At 41.6% G+C, this 26,971-nt stretch overlaps 1 protein-coding gene across 1 annotated transcript; it reads left to right on the plus strand.

Moving 5' to 3' along the window:
- The first annotated feature begins 3,059 nt into the window (after nucleotides 1-3,059).
- On the plus strand, nucleotides 3,060-19,967 carry utp11 (UTP11 small subunit processome component). Its single transcript, XM_059954428.1, has 8 exons — nucleotides 3,060-3,210; nucleotides 6,219-6,280; nucleotides 7,272-7,374; nucleotides 8,863-8,976; nucleotides 13,999-14,092; nucleotides 16,550-16,680; nucleotides 17,644-17,754; nucleotides 19,460-19,967. The coding sequence occupies exons 1-8, from the start codon at nucleotides 3,148-3,150 to the stop codon at nucleotides 19,541-19,543; spliced, it is 762 nt and encodes a 253-aa protein (XP_059810411.1). The 5' UTR covers nucleotides 3,060-3,147; the 3' UTR covers nucleotides 19,544-19,967.
- The last annotated feature ends 7,004 nt before the right edge of the window (nucleotides 19,968-26,971 follow it).

Here is a 26,971-nt window from a genome sequence, read left to right on the forward strand (position 1 = left end):
AAAACTCAGATGTATCACTGTGCTTGAATAGGTAAGTAGCTGTCTCGGGTTCATTTTAAAACTTCTTCATCCCCACTGTTATGTTTTGAAACTCCAAAAACTAATTGAAAGGAAAACATAAGGAGAGCGGGGCATAACTTGTGTATGTTTAGTTCTACTTAGTGAGACACACACATATGACTTGATGGCATAATGATGTATGCCATTCACATACTTTTACATCTAACCCATAATGAATTATGTAAATAACAAAGAATACTTAATCAAGCAATATATTTATAATATTCATCAAATATTACTGAAATAACAAATACACTACACCACAGTTACATTGTTGTAACTTAATTGTGCTTTCCTGTGTCTCCTCTTTCCTTTTTTCTTCACTTACCTCTCCAGATCTTAAAACTTGTCCATGCTGGTTGCTCATAATTAGCATATTCACAAAGTAAAGAGGTATGGGATCCTAGAAAACCTGGCTGCGTGGATTCAGTATTGGCTTGCCGATGGAAGGCAGAGGATGCTAATAGATAAAGAGTATTCCTTCTGGAGTTCAATGACCAGTAGTGTTCCTCAGGGGTCTGTTCTGGGATTCCGGCACTTTGTGGTTTTTATAAATGACTTGGATGAAGAAGTGGAATGGTGGGTTAGTAAGTCTGCAGATGGCACGAAGGTTGTGAGTGTTGTGGTTAGTGTATAAGGTTGTCATCGGTTACAGAGGGACCTTGACAGGATGCAGAGCTGCCCTGAAAAGTGGCAGATGTTGTTCAAACCGGAGAAGAGTGAAGGCTGGACTTGAAAGTAGAATACAGGGCTAATGATAAGATTCTTAACAGTGTGGAGGAACAGAGAGATCTTGGGGTTCATATCTATAGAACCATCAAAGTTGCAATGCATATTGATAGGGTGCTTAAGAAAGCAGATGGTGTGTTGGCCTTCATTAGTTGCAAGATTGAGTTCAAGAGCTACGAGGTCATGTTGTAGCTCCATAAAACCCTGGTTAGACCACACTAGTAGTTTTGTATTCAGCTCTGGTTGACATTGGAAGGAATTGGAAGCTTTTAAGACAGGAAAGAGATTTACCACCCCCCCCCCCCCCCAAGGTTAGAAAGCACATCTTATGGGGACAGGTTGAGCAGAGAAGGTGGGTGATGAGAGGTGACCAGAGGTATACAAGCGGCATAGATAGAGCAGATAGCCCAGAGATTTTTGCCCAGGCCAGAATTGGCTAATACAAAAGGATATAATTTTACGGTGGTGGCAGCATCCATCGATCTCGAGAGACCATGGATCTGCGCCTGGAGTTTCCAGGGTGCAGGCCTGGGCAGGGTTGTATGGGAGACCGGCAGTTGCCCAAGCTGCAGGCCTTCCCCTCTCCACGCCACCGATGTTGTCCAAGGGAAGGGCACTAGGACCCAAGCAGCTTGGCACCAGTGACATCGCAGACCAATGTGTTGTTAAGTGCCTTGCTCAAGGATACAAACACGCTGCCTCAGCTGAGGCTCGAACCAGTGACCTTCAGGTTACTAGTCTGATGCCTTGCCCACTAGGCCATGCGCCAACACATATAATTTTAAGGCAGTAAAGTATTGGGGGGGGGGGGGGGATGTCAAAGAGGCGGTTTTTGTCCATGCAGAGTGGTAGCTGCGGTCAGGGTAATAATAAAGGCTGATATACAGTATTAACAACATTTAGGAGACTCATAGACAGGCAAATGCATGAAAGAAAAATGTAGTGCTATGTAGGAGGGAAGGGGCAGCACAAAATATGGGCCGAAGGGTCTGGACTGTTCTATGTTCAAAGGCCAATGCTCTATCTGAAGTTTTTGTTGAAGGTTTGTTTCATTATGTTGTTAATCTGAAATAGTGACTGTAGTATGAAGGGCTTCGGCCCTCCATAGATGCTGCCTGACATGCTGCGATCCTCCTAGCAGCTGCCTGTGGTGGTAATGTCTGCAGATTTCCTCCCCACAGACGCTAGGCACTAGCTGAATATTTCCACACAATTTTGGGACTGTACCTCGTCCCGGCGACCATCCACGTTCCCTTTTCCAGTTCTTCTCCTTCTTCGTGTTTTACGGTGGTTGGCATCCAGCTTAATAGTGCATTACCGCCAACTTCTGCTCCAGAGTGGATGATAAGACTTACATTCTAAATCCCTTCACCCAATCACTCACACACACACATACCCTAACCTACACTTTATCTTCCCATCTTTGGCCATCCCAGTACCCTTTTCCTGTTTATCCTTCATATCCTATGTAAAAAAAACATATTCAAGAAAGCTAAAATTACCCTGACCTGCACTCTCTCGCCCATGCCCAGTAACCCTTTTAATGCGAATTCCTGCACCCTCAATTCCCTTAGACTAATTCTCATCATCTCTCTCTGTATCCCATACTTCCTGCAACTCAGAACTACATGTTCTACTGACTCCTCTTCCTGACATTCTGCACACAATCCTGTCTGGTGTTTCCCTATCAATTTCAATGTTTGGTTTAGTGCACAGTGCCCCAGCCTTAACTTAATCTACACAATTTCCTCTCTTCTGTATCTACTTCCTACCCTAGTACCTGCAACCCTTTTTTGTATTTGATATAAATGCCTCACTTTCCCCCTCCCTGTCCCATCTTTCTTGCCACATTTGGTTGATTTTTTTTCCCAGATTACACACTTAACCTCTGCTTTACTAATACTAACGTGCATTTCTGTATTTTCTTTCTTTGTCAACTCATCCACCCTCTCATTCCCCTTCACCCCCACATGTGCTGCAACCGACTGAAATTTTATCTGACCTCCCCGATTTGCAATCCTTGTCACTGACTGAAGGACTTCAGAAAGTACATCTTCGCGATTGTTTGAGTGAAAAGACCTTAAACTGAGGAAGAATCTGAGCATATCAACACTTCTCCACCCATCGCAACGCCACCAACACAGCCAGCACCCCCATGCCATTTCTTCCCCTCCAGCAGGATCTTCCTGAGGGGGCGGGATTAGTCTGACGAAGGCCCCGCCCCTGATTTGTGCCCGGATGCACTCGCATGGGGGCGTCGTGTGCGGGGCAGATTCGGCCGGAAACCCTGCGCGGCTGACCGTAACCCCTGACCCGGATACGGCTGGTCGTGGTCCGGGAGGCGACACACGGGGCACGATGTCTGCCGCGTTTCGGAAGGCGCAGAAATCGGTGCAGCGGAACCATCGGGAGCGGAGCCAGGTGGGTGGCAAATAGTGCGAATATAGAGGTGGCGAGTTCCTCCTCCTTCCTTTCTTGCACCCCGTCCCCTCTCCTTCGTGGAAGCAGGCATTAACGATGGGAATCTAAAGCCAGGCTGGTGACAGACTCAATCCATTCTCACTCCTGACACCTGGCTCTCTTGAGTCCATAGGACCGATGAGGCCGGCTTCCTCCAGGTCCTATTTTGCTAGTGGGATACCCGGGGACTGCCAAATGTACACGTTATGGCCACAAGAGGCTTGAAAACCTATCCTGACTGCCTTGTCATATGCGCAAATGCAATGAAATGGAAAAAAAAACACTTACTTGCACCTGAGTCAAATGTATATAGCATCATATAAGCAGCATTCACAAAGAAAAAAACACAAATGCACCCCTGTAACTCTTCAAGATCTGTCCATCATCGACGGCTCAAGTCAGGGGTGTGAGGGGATGCCCTCCCTTTGGTGAGTGCAGTTTCAGCAACATTGGAAAAGTTGAACGCAACGCAAGTCTCACCAGCGGTTTCGGGAGTGGATACTGGTTCACTTGTCCTGTAGTGAGCTTGGGCTATTTTGTGGAGCTACAATTGGTGGAATCTCCCCAATACTCCCCATAATCTGTGTACAAGGATTATTCTTTCCTAATAGTGTCACTACTCAAGATTGTAATGCTAGACTGAGGGAGTGTTTGTGTTTTTTTCTAGTTAAGACATTAAATGAAGGGCCCATCAACTGGTTGTTAAAGATCCCATCACAGAAGATTGCTAACTTTCATTGGTTTTCTGTCTAAATTTACCATGAAATAGTTTTTTGCAAAAATAGATAATCAGATATCTCATTGCTACAGTGGCAGCTTACTTTGTTTCCTACCTTTCAACAGTGCTGAGATTTCAGAAGTTATTCATTGATCGTAAAGATAAGGTCGGGGAAAGGCACCATGAAAATAAATCATCTTTTTTTTCTGCAGGGGTGAAGTGAAGCATTCTCCTAAAACACACACTCACACAGACAACACACGTAGATCCTTATGCTATGCCAGGAGCACCTGCCTTTTGCTGACGCTGTCACGCAGTATTGAATTCCTTCATGACCTGGTGGGGAGGTGCTGCCTGTGAGGGTTAATGTTGGGTGGGTTGGGGGAAGCATTACAGCCACTAAGTGCTGAAATGAGTCAATGCATTGGAGTGGAAGCGCCTGGAGCAATCTGATCTTGATGAGTGATTATAAAGATGGGTGTTTATTCCTTCCCTTTGCCCATCAATGTGGTCACTGTGTACAAGTATAAAAATACAAATCCTTACAAAGACGTAGGCATTCTAACTGTGTTATTGTCTGCTACGGAGGGGCTACTGCACAGGATCGAAGTTGTTTCATATGGCAGGTGTTTCTCTCTTCACACTTATGATTGTTTCTTGTCAAGCCACCCCTCCGGCTCCTGGCTGCATTGATGAACCACAGCAAAGCCGTCTCAGGTCTTGATGAGAGGACATGTTTGGACCAGGTGGAGGACGTCCTGGGTTGGGACACCATGGGTGCAAGCTTGCGTTTGTCGGGTGCCCCATGGATGTAATCTTTACGCTGTTTAGACAAGTTGAGTCTATTTGCTGCCGTCCGTTTTTCTTCTGGTAGCTGTAGTAAAGCCTGGGAGGAAAGAGGTGGGGTAATGATGAAGTGTAGCCCAGGAGGGGCAGACACGAGTCTGTCTGTTCAGGAGCCGAAGTTTGATCAGTCTTCATCGGGCATCTGGTCCACAGCTAATCCAACATGAGTGGCCCTGAGTTGGCATCGCCTGATAGAGTCCTTGATGTACGCAAGCCTCCATGATGTCAGCGTTTTCATCCAGGTTGTGGAAGAGGATCTAAGTAAAGCTGCAGACGGTTTTAAACTTAGATCCATCACAGGCCTGGCCTCCATTGAAGCAGTGCCTCAAAAAAGCGGTGTTCATCACAAAGTATCCCCACCATACCCTCTTGTCATTGCTGCCTTCAGCAAGGAGGTACAGAAGCCTGAACGCGCGTATGAACAGCTTATTTATTTATTTATTAATTAATGCAGCATGAAGACGTATACCCGTGATATTAAACCTGATTCTGAAGGTGTTATTGGAATGTTATACCCAAAGTGTTCAATTAATTAATCTGTGTTATCAACTTATGCCTAAATTTTTAGCCAATTTGTTGGGGTGTTCCGGAACTTGCTAGTTGCACCAACAATAACCAGCATCAGTATAGAAGTTGGTGTAAACAATGGCCATCCTGTATTAAGTCTGAAACTGAAGATTGCAAACCTTTACTTATTCGCATCAGATAGAATATACAAGAACCTATGATGTGGAAGGTTTTCTTTTTGATATAATATGCTGATGCTGTAAAATATGTACATGTTACATTTATATCTAGATGTATATATACAAATAATTCATACTCCTATATGGCACCATCAATATATAATATGATCTTTTATTTGTAAATAAAGTCCACTGTTAATCTGAAACATGATATTCACAAACTCTGGAAATTTTGGCTGTTTAATCAACAATTACATTTACAACTAACTGTCAGGCAAATAGTTCAAACTCAGCGCTGGAATAATACATCATGAATAATGTGGCAACACGAGTGAATCTGCAGATGCTGGAAATGAATAAAAACACAAAATGCTGGCAGAACTCAGCAGGCCAGACATCATCTGTGCGAGTAGGTAGTGACGACGTTTCAGGCCGAAACCCTTCATCAGGAGTTCTTTGGCTCCTGATGAAGGGTTCCCCCCCTCCCCCCCACCCCGAAATGTCGTCACTACCTCCTCCCATAGATGCTGTCTGGCCTGCTGAGTTCTGCCAGCATTTTGTGTTTTTATGAATGATGTGGCACTGCTTTGCACATTTCTAAAGTGATTATTTTCATTGATATGTGTATTTCCAGGAAAACTATTAAACTTAAAGCAAAGTTTTTCACATTCTTCTGCAGGCATTCCTACATTTTAGTAACAATTAATTTACTTCTACAGCTTGGATCTCGTAGGCACTTGGGTTTCTTGGAGAAGAAAAAGGACTACCAGCTCCGTGCAAAGTGAGTGCTTTAAGAAACATAATTTCCAAAGCATTTGGCTTGAACTAAAGAACTGTGATAATTAAGAATTTAAACTGCAGACGCTGGAAATGTAGCATAAAAATAGAAAATGCTGAAAATATGCAGCAGGTTAGGCAGTATTTTTAGCAAGAGAAACAATATTGCTAATTCAGGTTGAGTAACTTTTAATGGGAAAATGAAAATCAAAATGCTGCAGATGCTGGAAACCTGAAAAAAGAAGATTCGGGAAACACAGACAGCATCTGTGGAAAGGAAAAAAACAGTTATGCTTTAGGTGAAAGACTTGTCAACAAGAAAATGACAGTGAAGGCACAAGGGAGAAAAATATGTACATTTTTTGGGGGTTTTTTTCAACCTGCCCTCATTCCACTATTAAAGGGAATGACTTAGAGAGTATTGCGCCATCTGAACAACCTTGGTCTCTATCCAATCGTGGACTTTTCTTGTGTTAAAATGTGCTGATTTATTCGTAATACAGTTCTGATGCAGAACTAAAACATCATGTTATGTTTAATAACTCCAAAAACTATTCGAAAGAAGAATACAAGAGCATGGGGATAACATGTACTTTGTTTTGAGCTGCTCACATATGACGTGGTGGCATGCTGATGTATGCAAGTCATGTACTTTTACGTATAACCCATAATGAAGCATTTAAACAAAGAATGCTTAAACAATATATTTACAGTATTACTCAAATATTACTGAAATAACATGTCCAATTATCCTGTTGAATATATTTGTGTGGGCTTTTGTCGGAGACTCGCACAACATTCTCTTTGTTTCATTATTGACGTTACTATTACAGCACAACTTGACGCCAGTTGACTGAGTTTCCCTCACACACCTAAGGATCCTGAATGTACTGAATACAAATATTTACTCCAGACCTGTATTGTATATTATAGTTGTTTCATGATTCAAAGATTTTCTTTAAATAATCTTGCTAATTTATTGTTGTGCTTTTTAGAAACTACCATTACAAGCAAAATGTCCTAAAAGCACTACGCCAAAAGGCATTGGATAAAAATCCAGATGAATTCTACTTTCGAATGACCAGAACCAAACTCCAGGTGAGTTTCTTGTGATGCTATAAATTGGGTTTCTTTATTAGAGATAAGCCCAGGATAGCTTGCGCTATTAAGGTCAACTTTCTTCAGGTTTTCATCACTTAATATAATTTCCAAAAATGTAAATAATACGAATGATTTTTGGTTTCTCTGCATCATGATATGATAAACTAGATCCCTAGCAATTAATCTGTTGTCGCATTTGATGATTAAGAATTTTTACTTTCCTAATCTGGCATTCATTTTTTACAATCATACCAAATATTTGGTTTTTGGAAAGAGACCCTTATCGTTAGATTTGTAGGAAACGAAGTAACTTTTTGAATAAATTGTTCTATCTGTTTTAAAATAGACCATAGATGGCCCACAAAATCAAATTAAACCAAATGAACTATTTCAAGCAGTCCCTCCAATCCTCCCATTTGCAGCCAGATTAAATGTGTTTGATGTTGCCTTCAGTTTGTGCAATTCCAGCTGGGTTAATTACATGGCTCTGTTGATTCCATTAGCTTTGCTGAGAAAGAAATCAACAGATCATGATAGAAACAAAGATTAAAATTCCCTTTTTTCCAGGTCCCTTCCTTTGTGAATATATAGTGTTTACCCAGGAGAGATAAGCTTGATGTTGGTGATGTTCAAGATCCCTGTTATGTGACCATCTGACAAATGTTACTTTCCCAAATTAAATTCATTCAAACGTCTTAGGTGCATGTATATAGACAGGGTGCCTAACACTTTTGCATAGTACTCTAGTAATTTTATGTATTGCACTTTACTGCTGCCACAAAAAAAAATTCATGACGTGTGATGATAAACGTGATTCTGATATGGGTTTGTCTTATGGACTGAGAGTGGGAAGGGGGCAGGGAGAGGGGAATCATGGTTGGAAAAAGGGAAGGGTGAGCGGAGCTTCAGGGAGACATTTTGTAATGGATCAATAAACCGGTTGTTAAAAATCAAATGAGCTTGCCTGCTGCCTCAGGGTTGGGAGTGTCTGCAGCTGCGCCACCCCTTCCCCTGGCGCTTCTCATCTGCCACCTGACTGACACCCTCCCTCAGCGCTACACCCCCGCCATTCCCAACATCCTTTGCTACCGCCAGATTTACAAACTTGCTCTCCACTCCACGTTGACAAATACATACAGTACTGTGCAAAAATCTTAGGTGCCCTAGCTATATATTTGTGTCTAAGACTTTGGCATAGTGCTGTACATGTATACAGATGAATTCATGAACTAAGGTACAATTTCTCTGTATTATGTCAGTGTGATGAAGATCCTGCTGTCTGCCCAAATACTGAGCATCATTAGTCCTGTGGTGGTAGAGAATTCCAAAAGTTCACAATCTCTCCGAGCAAAATTTACCTTGTGCCCTCTGTTTTGAATACCGCATCTGTCGTGCCAAGCACCTGCAGAATATTAGAAAAGAAAATGCCAACAGATATTCTATATTGTTTCGGTGCACATTTTTAGAAACGTTTTCTGTGTTTAGGATGGAGTTCATGTCATCAAACAGTCAAAAGAAGAAGTAACAGAGGAACAGCTGAAGCTCATGAGAACACAAGATATTAAATATGTAGAAATGAAACGCGCCATTGAGGCAAAGGTGAACTTTATTTTTGTTATTTTGATGCTTTGACAGTAGTCCCAAAATGTCCCTGCCATCGCTTCAATGAGATCTGTCTATATTAGAGAAAGGAATTTTCTTCAGCATAAATTTTGTTTGATATTTGCAGCTATAGATTTGGTAACCTTTTGCTCTTAATTAGAAGATAAAGTCATTCCTTTTACATCAATCTTATGGCCGGCGTACAGATACTTAGTGTGATTTTCAGCCAGTCACAGTTTTTCTGTTCTGTGTACTTTTTCGAGAACTTAAAGAAGAATGACCACTTGGTGGCGCTAAAACACCTTCTGTTGAATTTTTCTCCACTGAAAGAAAGACTGACATTCAGCATAAAACATTTGAAACTGAGTAGGTCAGTTACCTCTGGATAGTGAAACAAGTAATGTTTCAGGTCTGGGACCCTTTGACAGAACTTAGAAAAAGATTTTAGTTTTTAGGAACAGAAGGGGAGGAATGGGAATATCTGATATAGTGAGACCAAATCAGTGAATCTGACAGTTAGAATCATATTATGCTTCTTCGTCAAAGATATGTATTGCTTAAAGCAGGCCAGAATGTATATTAGGAAAAGAAATACAGAACCAAAATTTCAAATGGATGAAAGGCAGAAATGACCTTTTCTAAAGTGCATAAGGTAAATTAGCAGAATTTAGCCTTTTGGCCTGTTGAATCTGTTCCATTATGCTGTCATGGCTGATTAATTCAACCCCATTTTCCAGCCTTCTCCCCATAACTTTTGATGCTTTTTCTAATCAAGAACCTATCAATTCTGCTTTAAATATACATAGTGACTTGGCCTCTGCGTCCCCTGTCGCAACAGTTGAAGTTTTGAGCTGAGACCCTTCCTCAGGACAGGAGAGGTGGAGGGAAAATGCCAGAATAAGAAGGTGGGGGAGGGGAAGGAAGACAAGCTAGAAGGTGATAGGTGAAGCAAGGTGGATGGGGGAAGGGAGGAGATGATGGATGGAAAAGGCAAAGGACTGGAGAAAAGGGAATCTCAGAAGAGAGAAGAGTGAACAATGGGGGAAAGGGAAGGAGGAAAGGCGCCAGGGAGAGGTCTCCTCATGCATCATAAGATTAGAGGCCTTAGTGGGGAATTGAAGAAGAGGGCAGCTGGAGGGGAAAAATTTAACGGAAGTTGGAGAAATCGATGTTCATTCCAGGTGTAGGCTCCCTGGATGGAGTTTGAGGTGTTGCTCCTTCAATCTTAGAGTGGCCTCATCGTGGCAGAAGAGGAGGCCATGGACTGACCTGTCGGAGTGGGAAGCCCTGTCGGACAGGGACAAAATGGTTGATGAACAGGAAATTACGCTTTTTGAGGGTGGGGTGTAGGTGTTTGACAGAGTGATCGCCTGGTCTACTTCGGGTCTCACCAATGTAGAGGAGACTGCATTGCAAGCACCGGATACCATAGACAACCCCAACAGATGAAGTGTTGTCTCACCTGGTAAGACTGTTTATGGCCCTGAATGGAGGTGAATGGGCAGGAGTAGCACTTCAGCTGCTTTCAGGGGGTAGTGCTGGGGGGGTGGGGGGGTGCAGGGAAGATTGGTGGGAGGACAGAGGACAGATGGACAAGGGAATCAGGAAGGGAACGATCCCTGTGGAAACCAGAGAGGGTTGGAGGGTGGGGGAGGTAAAAGTGTATTTGGTAATAGGGTTCCGTTGAAGATTCCCGAAGCTGGGGAGAATGATGTTTTGAATGCGGAGTGGTAAGTGAGGACAAGAGGAACTCTGTCCTTGTTTTGGCAGTGTGAAAATGGGGTGAGTGCTGATGTCCAGGAAAATGAGGAGATGTGGGTGAGTACAGCATCAATAGTGAAACCCCATTTATTTTTTTGAAGTATGCTGTCCTGGACGGGAAACCCACATCCTGGGAACACGTGGTGGAGATGAAGGAACTGAGAAAAGGGAATAGCATTTCTGCAGGAGACTGGGTGGGAAGAGGTATAGTCAAGATAACACTGGGAATCAATAGGTTTAAAAATTATATCAGTAGGCAGTCTTTCTCCAGAGATGAAGAAAGGGGGGAGAGGTGTCAGAAATGGATCAAGTGAATCTAAAGGCAGGGCGCAAGTTAGAGGCAAATTTGATGAAATTGACAAGCTCAGCATGGAAGCATTAAGTAGCACCAATGTAACGCAGAAAGAGTTGGAGAGCATTACGAGGGTAGGCTTGGAACATGGACTGTTCCACATTGCCAGTGAAAGGCGGGCATTGCTGTGGCCCATGCAAGTACACATGGCTGCACCTTGAGTTTGGAGAAAATGGGAAGAGCTGAAAGAGAAATTTTTGAGGGCGAGGATCAATTCTGCCAGATGGAGGAGGGTAGTGGTGGAAGGGAACAGGCATTATCATTTTAACAGCTTAAAGAGTCACAGAGTGGAATGGGGAATGAGTTTCAGGGAAAGCAGAAGTTCTGGGCTAATGCTGTGGATTGAACTCAGATGCGCCATGAACTGATCACCCAGTCTGCCTTTGGTTTACTTGATTTGAGTAAGTTGAAGTGGATCGATGCTTCACTTTGAAAAACTGAGTTCCTGGATGGAAAGAGGTTTTGCAACTCCTCCAGAAATGTTCACTTTGTTCTACCCATCCTTCTCCAGCCTTCTCTGCTATTGAAAACTGACTTTTTTTTTCCTCTTTCAATTCTGCTCTCAGACCTGAAAGTTTAGCTCTTCTTCTTTCCACCTTTGCTGCTGGACCTGATTTCTGGCTTTTGCAGTTTTTAAAAAATATATATTTTTTTTGTGTTGCAATTCAACACACCAGATGCTGTAATTTGATATAGCAGAACTAAGTCAAGGCACTGAATTCTAAAATGTCTGCATCTATCTGTAGTTCCAACCTTTTTGGTGTCATTGGTAAACAGGAACATAATTGCAAGAGTAAACCACATAAAATATTCTACTGTCAATGAAATGATTATTGATTATCTATTTCAATAAGTAAATCAATCACATATAAATATTCTGCTGTTCAATGAAATAATCATTGATCTATAATATACAATAAGTAGTAGAAGCTGCATATGTTTAAAATCTCCTTCCCACCCCTCACACGGTAGAGTTGCTGGATGCTTTCCTCTACCTCTAGGCAGTCCTGCTGTCCTCTTGGCAGTCTGCACCAATGCTGGAGTATGGACTTATTAACCCTTAATATATTTTAAGTGTTATTACTTCTGAAAGATCCCAATAGTTTATGAATATCAAAAGTATTCATAAACATTCACTAGTAATGACTGTTTTCACAACCAGTGGAGTCCCACCAGCTGTCGAAGATGTTCTGCGAGTGCAGCTGGGTTCTTGTACTGCAACAATCCTTGCACTGTCCTGACAGCCAGGCTGCCCATGGAAAGCTGTAGCTGGGTTATACTAGAAGAGACAGCATGGCCCAAGGGTAGATGTTCAATGCTCACGGCAGTGGAAGATCTACTTCACTATCCTGTCTGCTGTGTAGTGATTCTACCTGTATTGCAGTGTAGCCAAGTCTTTGGGATTATTGACAGTGATGGATGCATGGTGTTCTTTCCCATTCTATACATGCATGTCTTCACTGCCATTTTGAGTATCTGTCCAATAAGCTTGCAGCTTCTAACCCAGGTCGTTAAAATACCTTCCATTTTTAGACCTCCTAACCTTACCAAGCAGACTGAAAAGTCTCCTGGAAGTTCTTGTAAATGAAGGCTAGATATTACCCTGACTTTTAGTCACCTCTTCAAAAAAAAAGTGATTATTTTCAACAGCCAAGATATAGTCTTCACAATCCATACCGTCTCTGTCCTAGGTCAACTGGGAATTTTCAAGTTGTACATCAGTCTATCCCTAATTATAGACACTAATAATTATCCGACAGCAGATGTTAGGCTAACTGGTCTGTAATTCCCCAGTTTCCTTTTCTTGCTTTTCTTAAATATTGGAGTGACATATGCAATTTTCCAATTCAAAAGAACAATTCCCAAATCAAGACAATCTTGGAAAGTTATAATTAGATAAATTAAGAATGGAGGAAGTTTTATGGAAGCTGCGATGCATTAGTTAGTGGGCTTCAATAATGAATTACCGTGCAAGATAAGGGTAGTTCATTACCAAAGAAGCATTTAATCAAAATTCATTATATAGTTATAGGATTGTGTGTATTTTGTTAGGGGTTCATCTTCTGAGGCATATGTCGCCCTCTGTACAGAATATGTTGGAAAATAGTTTTTATTTTTGTATCCTTTGCATGTTCTGTCTGTACATTCATTTAGTTAGAACACGAAGTATGTATTATTCACTGCTATGTACAGTCCTTTTCCCATGTTGAGCCAGTATTTTTGCTTTTGTTTTCAAACTGAAATACCAGTACAGGACCTTTAATGTGTCTTGATTCCATGAATTATTTTGTTTAATGTTGTTCTGTTCTCTGAAAATTAGCAGCTGACATCACGTCAAACCAGTCGTTCATTCCATTGACCATAAACAACAGATATTTGTAATTGTTATCTAATTTGATTTAATTAATGTGGAATACTGTTTAAGAATTTTCAATTTCTATTATTTAGAGTAGAATATGATGAATAACTGGCAGGAGGTGTTTTTTTTTAAATATGCCATTTTATTGCAATAAGCCACATTCAATGCTGATTTTAACAGCGGTAGTTACAGTTCATTTGAGCTCTCCGGATCCAAACAGAAGCAAGGCCAACAGTGGTCACAGCCAAAGAGTTAATGCAGTCTAGCTTGACTCATTAAATAAGGCATGTTGCCTTGTAACCAAGTAGAAACTGCGTGCAGCAGACAATTTAGTCCAATATGACTCAAATGTAGCCCAATATTTTCAGCAACATTCTCCTTCCAAGTATAGAAGCTTTTGATCAGCACTTCAGTGCATTAAACAAAATCGTGCCATTTCTTTCAAAAAAATATTCATTTCCTAGAGAGTCCATTGATGGAAAACAATGACTTTAGTTTTAATCACATTTGCATCAATTTAGCTTTGATTTTTCCATTGCATTCACAGAAAATTGAACAGCTCAAGTCTGAACTCCATTTTTTAGACGCTGATGGGAAGACCCCTAATAAGCACATCTTCTTCTGTGATTCTAAAAAAGAAGGTACTCTATTATGTTGCATACTGTATTTTTTTGCATGGTTTTGTTTCCAGAACTTGGTAATGGTCTGATGACATTACTGTAGTTCATTTTATTAAGTCATATACAACTTTAGAATTATTTCTGTTTAATTCTTTTAAGGGCATTACTTTGAAATACCCAAGTTCAAAGTGTTTTATGAGAGAATATTATGCTTTGAAAGTCAAAAAAGCTGTTTGTTCCTCAAAAAACAAATGCTGTGGGCAGAGTGGATCTGTTTCGGTTGAGGGTGAATCATTTGCAAGGCTCTGTGTTGGGCAGGACATTGGTGTAGCTAACAGAGCTGCCACCTCACTACTCCTGCAACTCGGATTCAATCCTGACTTCTGCTGTTTGTGTAGAGTTTACATGTGACTCTGTGGGTTTTTTCCAAGTACCACTGTGTCCTTCAACGTTGAACAAAAAAAAAATGTGTAGGCTAGTAGTTTGATTCACCATTCTAAATTGCCCTTAGGTAAGTGGTAGATTCTGGAGGAAGAGGGCAGGGAAACAGAATGTGGAAGAACGGAATGCCTGAAAGGCAGATCAGTGCTTGATGATCGGTATGGGTTCAAGAGCTGAAGAAACTGTGCTGTATAACTTTATATTTACAAAATCAAGAGTAGTACCGACTAGCAAAATTGGAAACCGATCGCTTATAAAGGTTACAGAGTTGAGGAAGAACTTCTTCTCCCAGAGAGTTGTGGAGGTGTGGAATGCTCTGCCTCGGAAGACGGTGGAGGCCAATTCTCTGGATGCTTTTAAGAAGGAGCTAGATAGATATCTGATGGATAGGGGAATCAAGGGATATGGGGACAAGGCAGGGACTGGGTATTGATAGTGAATGATCAGCCATGATCTCAGAATGGCGGTGCAGACTCGAGGGGCCGAATGGTCTACTTCTGCACCTATTGTCTATTGTCTATTACTCTTACCATGGAATAGGGGGGCATTTGTTAGGAGAGTATGGGACGTTTTCTGTTCCGTGACAATGTCATACACTAGTACAGCATAGAAACAAACCCTTTGGTCCAGTGTGTCCATTCCAGCCAAGGTACCCACAAACCTCATCCTACTTATCTTACTTGAATCGCAGGAGAATACTGAATGGTGAACTTGTGTGACGTAGATAACAGATTTCTAGTCTATCCTTATAATAGATAATACTTGAAAATATTAGTATATGCAGGAGCCATGTATCTGTTCTGTCTGCATTGTACTCTTCGTTGCGCATTTATTGTAACTAGTCACATAAGTGGGCTGTGGTAAAAGTGAAGGCAATAAGTTACATATTCATGTTTTTCTCCTGATAGTTTGGGGCAGGGGACCAACTGATGTTGTATCTTTTATTGACTGCTCAATTGCACTTAACTTACACTTGGGTATGCTTAAGTTTCATCGCTTCAAGATTGAATGTTTGCTAATTGCTAATAAAAGATCGAATATATATGTTTGACTTTGGAACAATCATTATTGGAGGTGAATGTGCATCATACAGGTATAGCAAATCCATGAGGGTCACTGGCAGCAGCTATTCGGTTTGGTTAGGATGGCCACTAAAGTATGTTTTCCCCCCAAACTTTGAGTGTAATTTCAGTTGTCTAATGGATACTGTATACACTACATTGTCCAAAACATTTATTTGTCAACTATTAACTTTTATACCTTTACAGGAATTAAATCGTCCAAAATTTCAATACAGTTTATATCCATACACTAAAATATCCAGTGTGGGGTTTTTTCCTACTCAAGTCAGACAGGCAACATGAATTAGTAAAATCTCTTGATGAGAGGTTTAAAAAACGTCCAGTAATACATGTTGGATTAGCACATCAATAATTTTCTTGTTTGATCTCTCGTCTTAATAAATTTGCAATTTTCTATTTATGTGTAAATGCCTGAGCTCAAGCATAGTCTTCAGATACATATCTTCCAGTAGTTTATTCAACTGTTTAATTTCCAACCATGGCAAGGAACCCTTTGGGTCCTAGGATTTATCGGTCATTTTTTTACCCCTCTCAAACTGTTTTTTTTACTTGCTTATCTTGACTACATTGTTGGTTGCCTGGGAATGTATGGTCTTTTGTACTTTTTCTCTACAAATTAAGATTGATTAAATTTTACTGAGAATGTTACTTGTATTTTTAAAAGGCTCACACAGCCTGCATCACCTTCCTTTTCTTCCAGCATAATGCTCTTGTGTAACAATCAATTGTAACATTCCACATTCTTCCCTAGTTGATATATAAGCGATGAATAATCACATTGTAATTTGCTTTGCACCATTCTAGACAGAGCAAAAGAATATTATGACATATTATTCCAGTTGCTTGTGATGTGTATTGGAGGAGTGATGTGCTTTGACACATTTTGATATCACTGTAATTAAATTTAGCTCCATCATAATGCTTGAAAAATTCTTCTGTTTAAATTTTTGCACAGTGAGGGAATTCAACTTGGCAAAGCGCCTTAATACCGTACCAGAGTTGGTGAACCGAGTGTATAACCGACCAACCATTGAAACATTACAGAAGGAGAAAATTAAAGGAGCCACAAACCCCTATGCTGTGAAGGTAATCAGAAATCTCATTTACCTTAAATTGGGAAATTGGCTTATTATTCTCTCAGTTACCAAAGTACGGTGAAATACTGTCTAGCATGCGATCCGCACAGATCATTTCATCTCATCGGTACGTTGAAGTTGTTGCTTTTGGTCCTTTCTGCATCTTGTGGTGCATCAGGCGGCAACCTTGCTGTTTCTTTAGCACTTCTGTCGGTTTTTTTTATGATACCAGGATGCTAGCTCGACGCTCAACCCAGCAGTGTGCAAGGAGCTGGCCAGATTCGAACCCCTCGCCTTGAAGTCCGGTGCGGATACCCAGTACAACACCAGTCGACTGCACATTGAGGCAGTACAAGGGAAAAGCAATAACTAACTGAAGAACATTATTAGTAATTCTGACAGTCATAGAATTTAGATCAGGGGTTCTCAACCTGGTGTCCATTGACCCCTTGCTTAATGGTATTATTGGTCCATGGCATAAAAATGTTTGGGAGCCCCTGATTTAGAGTTAAGAGTGGAATGAATTTCAAAGAAGAATAAGTAGATCTACAAGGAGCAGCTTTGCAGTGTATCACCACAACCTGGCAGCATCTTGCATCAGCTCTTAAAGTGAGAGCAATTTCACTAGTGTTCCAAAGCACTGTTGATGTTTTTGAAAAATAATTACCTCAGTCCCAATAAAATGCCCCATTTGACTGTCACTTGTTACTCTTGTATTGGGTCATTATTCCACCTGTGAAGAGCAACATTAAAAGCATTTGTAACATCAAGTGTTAGATTTTCTTCTAAGCAAATTGGTGTACAGTGGGAAAAAAGTCAGTGATGCTAGTTGCTATAACAGTAGCTTTTTGGTAAGGACAGAGGAAAGAATTCAGTCATAATTCAAGCTATCCTTCCTTTCTGTTTTCCAAATGATGCACCTGTACAAAGATTGTTCCCCTTCTTCACAATAATTCGTAATTTGCTCTTTCAGAAACTTGCTCAGCAGAGGAAGAACCGGTACAGCCTTCTGAAGCAACACATTGAGAGAGAGAGGAAAATGTTTGTGATATCGCAGAAAATTCAGACCCGTAAAGACATAATGGTAAGTGTATAGTATGCATAGATTAACAATAGCGCAGTATATAATGACATGGCCACTGTACAAAGTAACTACTTTGGAATTATTTGAAATAAGTTGCCATTATCTTTGAAAGGTTGGTTGGGTAAGCCCCTCTTTCCTACACTAAATCCCTTTACCAGAAAAGGTGTTGCAGCACTAAAGCTATGAATGGAAATAGACCAATCCTCCAGAATATTAATAATTTCTTAGCAAATAGATCCAATCATGTGCCAAAACCAGAATTTGCCCTGAATGCCTGTAACCTGGAAGACAACAAGGGAGGTGATGCAGTGCTGAAGTGCGGAATGTATAAACATCTGTTTTGCCAACGTGGAGTCTTGCTGGTTGTGATAAAGCTTCCATTAATTTGCATTTACCTAGATCAATGACAACGGTGGCTTTTGATTAATTATTCACAAAGGAGGTTGCTTAAGGTTGTCATTGCCAGGGGTTGTAATGGGGATAAGCTCCCACTACCTATTAAATGTTCCCAATGGCATGCATCTCAAATAGTCTCTGACAACCAAATCCAACTCCTGTGGTTTCGCTGCTGAGCCTGGCAGAACCGTTTCTGTTAACAGGAAAAGGGTTCAAAAGTGGGTCACTGGCACCTTAAAACCAGCCACTTCAGGCAGATGGGTTTCATCAGCCGTGGTTGGCAGCTCATCTAGGAGAAGGAAAACTCTGATCTCAAACCTCTGCTGCTTGCAGCTCTACCCACTCATGGGGAAGGCTTCAGGAGCAACCACGGGGTAAATCCGGAGCTGGGGTTTCTATGTTGATTCCAACGCTGACTAGCAGCTCCTGCAGTGTTGCTGGTGTCAAAACTGTATTGGTCTCTGCTATTCCTTTGGATTCATCAGTTGAGTGGGGGGGGGGGAGTCTGCTATATGGGCAGCAGGCCGCTCTGCATATCGTGCTGCCCAGGCTTGTGTATCACGTAGATGGCTGGCACGCAATATCCATGGTCGACCCCGACAAATGGAGGGGCTCAAGATTCATTAAGGAAACCTCATCACTAATAAAACAATCGTTTTGTGCTGTCCAGATCCACAGTATTCAACCGTAGCAGTTGGATAAATAAAATTTGTCATGTGTGGCTAGTTTATTTATGCTTAAAAGATCAGGTTATTGAGGTTTGGATGTCCTGGAGTGTTCCTCTGCCCAGCTGGATGGGTAATCTTATTAGAAACTTTATTTTGCATTTCTCTTTATCTAGGAAATATTTTCTTGGTTGCTATCAGCTTAATAATCCCAAAATGATGAAGAAAAAAACCTGTCCCCTTCTGTAAGGAATTTATGGATCAAAAACAATTCTTTGATGTGGTGTAAAAACGAGCCCTTTCTAGATCAGAGATCGGATTTCTTAATAGACTGCATCAGCTATTAAAAGGCTAGAAGTCTGTTTGCATAAACAATGTGAAAGAAAGAATTCATACCCGTGTTTCAAAAGGTGAACGTCTGTGCTTTATCTGTTTCATCTGAAAGTCTGCTAGTTAAGACATTGTGTAAACTTCCTGTGGATGATATTTTATTGAAACATTTAGCTTGTGATTGGAGATTTTCCTTTTAAAGAACCCAAAATAGAATTGTTTAGAAATTGTATTAATATAATGAAATGGCCAGTAATATAGTACTTTTGTAGAGGTACAATTTTTTTAAATTATGGAAAATTATCTTTTCAAAGGACAAGACCAAGAAGGTGAAGGTCAAGAAAGAAACAGTAGACTCTCCGGCCATCTACAAGTTTGACTTTAAGAGAAAACGCTGACGTATCTTTACAAAGCAGTTCAAATTTTGCATACCCTTTTCTAGACATTTTTTTGGAATATATTGTTTTTCAAACATTTTTAATATTTATTGGTTGGCTCTTGTCATTGTAATATTAAGCAAACCGATACTATAAATAAACCAGAAAACACAATCTTAAAAATACTGTACTGTGCAAAAGTCTTGGGCACCCTAGATTTATATATCTGACTAAAAGTTGTGCATAGTACTATGTAATCCTAACAATTTGTAAAGAAAAAAAAATAAAACTTTACTGTTTCCTGTCAGAGCAGCAAACATAATCGGTGAGTTTTATATCTCTCGATGTCTAAATAAAAATATAGGGCCTTCTGGTTTTCTGAGAAGCATGTTACTTTGGTGCCTTTAATAAAACCAAGGAGTTCAACTGCAACAACGTCTACATTGTTCTTCACGGTCAATTCCAAATGATGATACTTGTTTGATTTCTTGATAAAAGCGGCACCTAGGGATCAAAGGAGTTGTTTTCAAAACAGATGGAAAAATCTACTACACTGCTCTTCTTTCTTTAACTAAAACAATACACTGGATCCGGGTGCGTCCATATTGGTTTAAAAAATACTTTACTCTTTTAAAACATCAAGGTACCTCTCATCATCATCATCCTCGTGTCATGCCACATGACCGTGAATATTCTTGTCAAATTTTTCTACAGAAGCGCTTGTCATTGCCACTTCTGGACAGTGTCTTTACAAGATGGGTGACCCCTGCCATTATCAATACTTATCAGAGATTGCGGGTGTCAGTGGTCATTTAACCAGCACTTGTGATATGCACCAGCTGCTCATTTGACCATCTACCACCTGCTCCCATCGACTCAAGTGACATAGATCTGGTGGGGTGGATGGGGTTGGCCAATCAGTTGCTAACATCTTGCCCAAGGGTGACCTGTAGGCTAGTAGAGTGCCTTATATTTCAATGATTTGGATGATGGTATTGATGGCTTTCTTGCAAAGTTTGCAGACACTACAAAGATAGGCGGAGGAGCAGGCAGTTTTTAGGAACTAGGCAGGCTACAAAACGAGTTGGATTAGGAGGATGGGCAAATGTGACAGATGGAATGCAGTGTATGGAAGTGTACAGTCATCGAATTTGGTAGAAAAATGAAAGGATTGACTATTTTCTAAATGGAGATGTAAAGAGGGTTTCTTCTTTTTTGTTAACTAGCAGGAATGCTAATTTGCTGATAACGAGAATGGTATTCCTTTGTAAACCAAATGGGGATTAATGTTCTTTCTTCTGAGTCTGTAAGCTTTTGTTGACGGGCTTTTGGGCAGATCGGCGCGAGGGGGTCGAGAGAGAGGACGCAATGCTCTAAGCTGGGCGAGGATCGGACCCCAAAGGGGGGTCCGAGGCCGGGAGATTCTCCGAGGAGGGGGGGGGGGATGAAGCTAGATGTGCTTGGTTGACCACTCGGAGGGTCCTGAGCTGTTTGGAGAGTCGAGGAGTTCGGAGGGGATCGAATGGTGGCCAGAAGACTTCAGTAATTGAGCTCCAACGGCTGTGCACGAAGTGGTTTGGACTTTGATAAGTTTGGCGCCTTTTCTTTAATTTTCTCTTCATATATACTGTATCGTTATTAATCACTTAGTAATAGTAACCTTTATAAATCGTACTCATTTAATCGCATATGGTGTACTGTCTGTTTTTGGGCGAGGCGGGGACATCACACAGCATCCACACCAGCTGATTACCCAGTTTGGCGGGGCCGAAGGCTGCTCCCCCTAGACAAAAAGGGATACCCTAAAAACTTCTCACCAATCTCCTGCCACGGATATGATGAGCCCCCCAGCTGCGGCATTTGACTTCCAGTCAAACCACACGCATTTTCCCACACTTTCCCAGAACTGGCAGCGGTCACTTCGAGGTAATTGCGCCCGACAGTTCTAACAAAGTCACCAGCCCGCCTACTCAAACTTTCAACCTGTCCCTGTCGCTTTCCCTCAGCCAAGCACTGCCACTCACCCAACAACTGAGGGGTCCGCTCCGCCCACGCTTCCGCCCCTTTAGGGCTGGACATTATTCCAACAACCGGGCGGAGCCCACCACTGCTGAAACATCCCAACCTGTTACTCCTCAATCCCCAAACAGTACGGACAACCCATGGTCCCATCACCATTTCGTCAGCACTAGTTGGAACTCGAACAACGACCTCGAGGCTAACAACAGCACACCCAACACACACACAACGATAACCAACAATCGCACACCCACAAAGGCACACCAGCTCTTCGCCGCAGACACAATTTAAAGAGGGTGATCACACAGCTTCCACAGAAATCAATCCCGGACGAGCCCCCACAATGTAACCCCCTGGGTCGCCTCAGGCTGGCTCAGCTCGTTCTTGTCTAGGGGGAGCAGCCTTCGGCCCCGCCAAACTGGGTAATCAGCTGGTGTGGATGCTGTGTGATGTCCCCGCCTCGCCCAAAAACAGACAGTACACCATATGCGATTAAATGAGTACGATTTATAAAGGTTACTATTACTCAGTGATTAATAACGATACAGTATATATGAAGAGAAAATTAAAGAAAAGGTGCCAAACTTATCAAAGTCCAAACCACTTCGTGCACAGCCGTTGGAGCTCAATTACTGAAGTCTTCTGGCCACCATTCGATCCCCTCCGAACTCCTCGACTCGCAGCTCAGGACCCTCCGAACTCCTCGACTCTCCAAACAGCTCAGGACCCTCCGAGTGGTCAACCAAGCACATCTAGCTTCATCCCCCCCCCCTCCTCGGAGAATCTCCCGGCCTCGGACCCCCCTTTGGGGTCCGATCCTCGCCCAGCTTACAGCATTGCGTCCTCTCTCTCGACCCCCTCGCGCCGATCTGCCCAAAAGCCCGTCAACAAAAGCTTACAGACTCAGAAGAAAGAACATTAATCCCCATTTGGTTTACAAAGGAATACCATTCTCGTTATCAGCAAATTAGCATTCCTGCTAGTTAACAAAAAAGAAGAAACCCTCTTTACAGAGAGAAAATACTAAATCTGAGTTGCAAAGGGATTTGCGAGTCCTCGTGTAGGATTCCCTGAAGGTTAATTTGTAGGTTGAGTCTGTGGTGAGGAAGGCAAATGTGATGTTAACATTCATTCAAGAGGACTGGAATAGAAAAACAAGTATGTAGTGTTGAGTCTTTATAAAACATTGGCGAGGCCTCACTTGGAGTACTGTGAGCCGTTTTGGGCCCCCTACCTTGGAAAGGTTGTGCTGAAACTAGACAGGGTTCAAAGGAGGTTCACAAAAACGATTCCCTGTGTCATATGAGGAGCATTTGATGGTTCTGGGCCTGTATTCACTGGAATTTAGAAGAATGAGGAGTGACCTTGTTGAAACCTATCGAATGGCAAAAGGCTTGATAGAGTGGATGTGGAGAGGATGTTTCCTATGGTTGGGGTGTCGAAGACTGGAGTAGAAAGTACTAAGTCTCAAAATAGAGGGATGTCCTTTTAGAACGGAGATTGAGGAAGAATTTCTTTAGAGAGTGGTGAATCTGTGCAATTCATTGCAGCTGTGGAGGTTGCTAGATTCTTGATTGGACAGGGCAAGAAGGAATATGGGATGTATACAGGAGAATGGGGCTGAGAGGAAAAATGGATCAGCCATGAAGGAATGGTGGCACAGACTCAATGGGCCAAATGACCTAATTCTGCTCTTCCATCTTAGTGTCTTGTGCCTCCTTCGGTAGAGACATACTCCACACTACCACCCACTAGTACCTGACATTTTTTAGACCATGGGCCTTTAATCAAGATGTCCGTGGACCCCAAGTTGGGAAACCCACTCTAGAACATTAAATATCTAAAACCTTATGCTTTTGTGTCTGTGCTATTTCACTGTAAGATGTGACACATGGCTCAGCATTTCCCTAGCCATCTGTTCTCAATGCAAGTATCAAAATTTGTCTCTGTCAGCATAGTGTCCATAAAATGGGCATCCAACCAAAATCTCAGTTAAAAAGCTTATGGTGGGTGGAGTCAAAAACCTTACCAGAGTCAAGAAATACAACTGCCAGATCTATTCCTTTTGGCTGCCTTCCTTAAATTATTTTTCAATATTACAATACTCTCATTACAAATGGGGGTGGCTGTGACATTAGTGTTTTGGCTAGAATTTTAGTAAATAATCTTAATAGAAATAATTGGTCACCAGTTGTTAATTCATTTCAACTTTTCTACATCATCAGAACTAGGAATTTGGACGGTCTAGCTGTGTTTCATGAGGGAAGGAATCTTAGCCATCGCCCAAGAAGAAAACATATGGGATAACAAACAATTTAGTGAACGTCAGCTAGACCCAGACCATCTGGGCTGGCCACCATACCCTTTATAACACCATTATTTGCATTTGAAATCTTGAATGCATTAAAATCTCATAAGACAATAAATCAGTCTAAGCACAAACAAGAGAAAATCAGCAGATGCTGAAAATCCAAGCAACACACACAAAGTGCTGGAGCAACTCAGCAAGCCAGGCAGCATCTATGGAAAAGAGTACAGTTGACATCTCGGCCCAAAACATCAACTGTACTCTTCTCCATAGATGCCATCCAGCCCGTTGAGTTCCAGCATAAGTTAAATCTATTAATATCAGCCCTATTATTAGTAACTACAAGAGGAGATTCAAAATAAATCTCCAAATCATTAACATCACTGGGACAACCTATCTCTGCTGTTGTTGAGTGCCGTTGAGTCGTCGTTGACTCATGGCCACCCTATGGATAGTGTAATTGTCCACAGGGTTTTTGTGGCAAGATACAGTTGCCAGGTCTTCTGCGCAGATACTGCTGCTGCCCAGGTTGGGATTTACCCAGATTCAAAATCAGGGCCATCCACCTCGAAGACTAGTGCTGATACCGCTACACCACGGCTGGCCTCTAGAGCTGAACTCTACTAGTTCTCAAACCCTTTGCTAACATTGTTTTTTTTCTTGTGTTAACTTGAAAACACTCTTTGGCAACAAATCTCTTAATAGCATTAGATTTAAGTTCACAATATTTCTGGCTTTAAGATCCACCTTGCTCCTTGAAATCCTATCATCTATTATATATTAAAAGATCTGTAAACTTAAGTCACGAGAAAGTAACGCAAAAAAAAGATATTGAATTCAGATGTAATTTTAGCAACATGGTATTAATCACATTTTCAAATAGAAGTGCAATTTGATTTGAAGACACTTACATCCTTTTCGAAAGAAAAATTAATTAATGTATTCTTTGACTGTGCCTTTCCTGAAAGAGTACTCTCCTGTGTCCCTTTACACCCCGCCCCCATCGCTGGAATCAGAATTATATTTATTATCACTGATATAGGACATCAAATTTGTTGTGAACAATTAAAAGTTGGCATTATTATAAATTAATAAGGTACAAAACTATTATAATAAAAACTGATCTCTGATTTGTGTTGACAGTAAGTTGGATTATGCTAGACTTTACTTGACTCCCTGCCACCAGTACTTGCCCATGTTTGGCCTTTTAGGTGCAGAGGGTCACCCTCTGTGTCCCTTCATCCCCATAAGGCAAAGGGGCTCCTAACAGCAAGTAGGGAAATATTACCGACAGGGAATATCCTGAACTGTTGCTGCAGAACTCCGATAAAGATAACCTTTATTTGTTTCACGTACATCGAAACGTACAGTGGAGTGTGCCGTCTGCGCTAATGAGGCAATTGTGCTGGGGTCAGCCCACAAGTGTTACCATGCTTCTGGAGCCGACGTATCATATCCACAACTCACTGACCCTAACCACACGTCCTTAGAATGTGGAAGGAAAGCAGAGAAATCGGAGGAAACCCACAGGGTGACACGTAGAATGTACTAGCTCTTTAGAAGTAGCAGCAGAAATTGACCCCCAATCAGTGATCATAGCATTGTGCTAACCGCTATGCTACTACACCACTGATCTAAGAGAGATCTAACCAAACGTCAATAAATATAAATTTCATATGTTAAAAGTATCAGGACAGCAGCAGAAACTAAAATGAAAATAAATAAGCCACTTGCCTGCACTTATCAAACTCAATCCCCTTCAGATGAATGTCTGAAAGGAAGTCAATGCTTGCTTCAAACCGAGGAGGTGGATGCAGAGTGCATCTGGCCATTCCTCCCAGCGCCTTGCTGCTCTGCTGCTGGACTTGACATGTGGAAGGTCTTTTGCTGACACTTGTGACCCCCAGGTCTTCCTGGGTTTCTGCGTTTGGCCTGGTATGTCTGGAAAGTCTGGAATGATCCGAGCTGTGAATGTCTGACTGTTATTCCCTACAGGACTGCCAGCTGTCAGTTAGCTCGATTTCAGCCCAAGTATTATGTTATTAAGGGGGAGAAGGGACAGCAAATACTGACCCCTGTTGAAAGTTGTTTTGTGACAACAGGATTAGGCTTGGCTGCTCGTTCCATTCCCCCTGCATCTGGTAGTTGGATATCTGCCAACAGCTACTGGAACCAACTCCAACACAGCAGTAGCTTTATAGAAGACAGACGCAAATTGGCCAAATAAGAACAAACTCTAATGATGACACACAGTGCTTTAATGTTCCAATTCAAATTTGAATCCCATAATCATTAGCTGCTAATTCCAAACACACTGGTGAAGGAGAATTGAATGCATGGTCATGGTTAAATGTTGGTACAGTGACACTGTGTTAGCTTTGATGCCAGTATGATGGAAAATCATTGCCATCATCTTGGTCTATTTTGAACGTCATTGCGTAATAAGTTTTCTTGCTCTACTGTGAAAGTTCCTGCCGTCAATATTTAAATGTGCACCATATGAATTTCTGGAAGCAGCACTGGATTTTTCTTGGCTTTCAGACAAACTTAGTACTCCCACACTGCATTCTAAATGGGTTTGAATACCCAAGCAGCAACCACCTGTGTCCCTTACCTGAAGATCGCTAATTTATTATTCACCGTCATTCAGGAACAGCGAGAGTCTTCATTAGAGCCCAAGGAAGATCTGTTTTGTCTGCCTCGTCAGCATCACTGAACCTCATCCCCAGGAGGCTTGATACAAATTAATTAACCTAATTAAAAGCACTGATTGCAGAGATGATTGGTGTGATGCTGGCGGCACTTGCACATAAGCTGCATGGGGCGGAAATGTAGCCAACTGATGTGTGACTGTGGAGACAAGACTGCAGAACTAAGCAAACCTCATTAAAACAGACTTCATTTTACACAACTTTTTTTTTCAATTTATAAATACAAAACCAGAGCTGGTCACCAATTCTTCCACTTTAAAAAAAATGTTAAGTAAACAATGATTGGTATACACCGGTGTGGTGCATTCCTCCCCACACAAGTTTGCCAAATACTGCAAAGGTCACCAGTTTATGGTTCATTCTGAGCCAGCTAAACAAAGTAAAACATTTTAATTTCCTAAGCAACACACT

Source organism: Hypanus sabinus, chromosome 30 (genome assembly GCF_030144855.1).
Source record: "Hypanus sabinus isolate sHypSab1 chromosome 30, sHypSab1.hap1, whole genome shotgun sequence".
Taxonomy (NCBI): Eukaryota; Metazoa; Chordata; class Chondrichthyes; order Myliobatiformes; family Dasyatidae; genus Hypanus; species Hypanus sabinus.

Coding starts and splice junctions, on each gene's coding strand:
- utp11 (XM_059954428.1), top strand. CDS start 3,148: ATGTCTGCCGCGTTTCGGAAGGCGCAGAAATCGGTGCAGCGGAACCAT. Junction 7,375..8,862: donor TGACCAGAACCAAACTCCAG/GTGAGTTTCTTG, acceptor TTCTGTGTTTAG/GATGGAGTTCATGTCATCAA. Junction 8,977..13,998: donor AACGCGCCATTGAGGCAAAG/GTGAACTTTATT, acceptor TTGCATTCACAG/AAAATTGAACAGCTCAAGTC.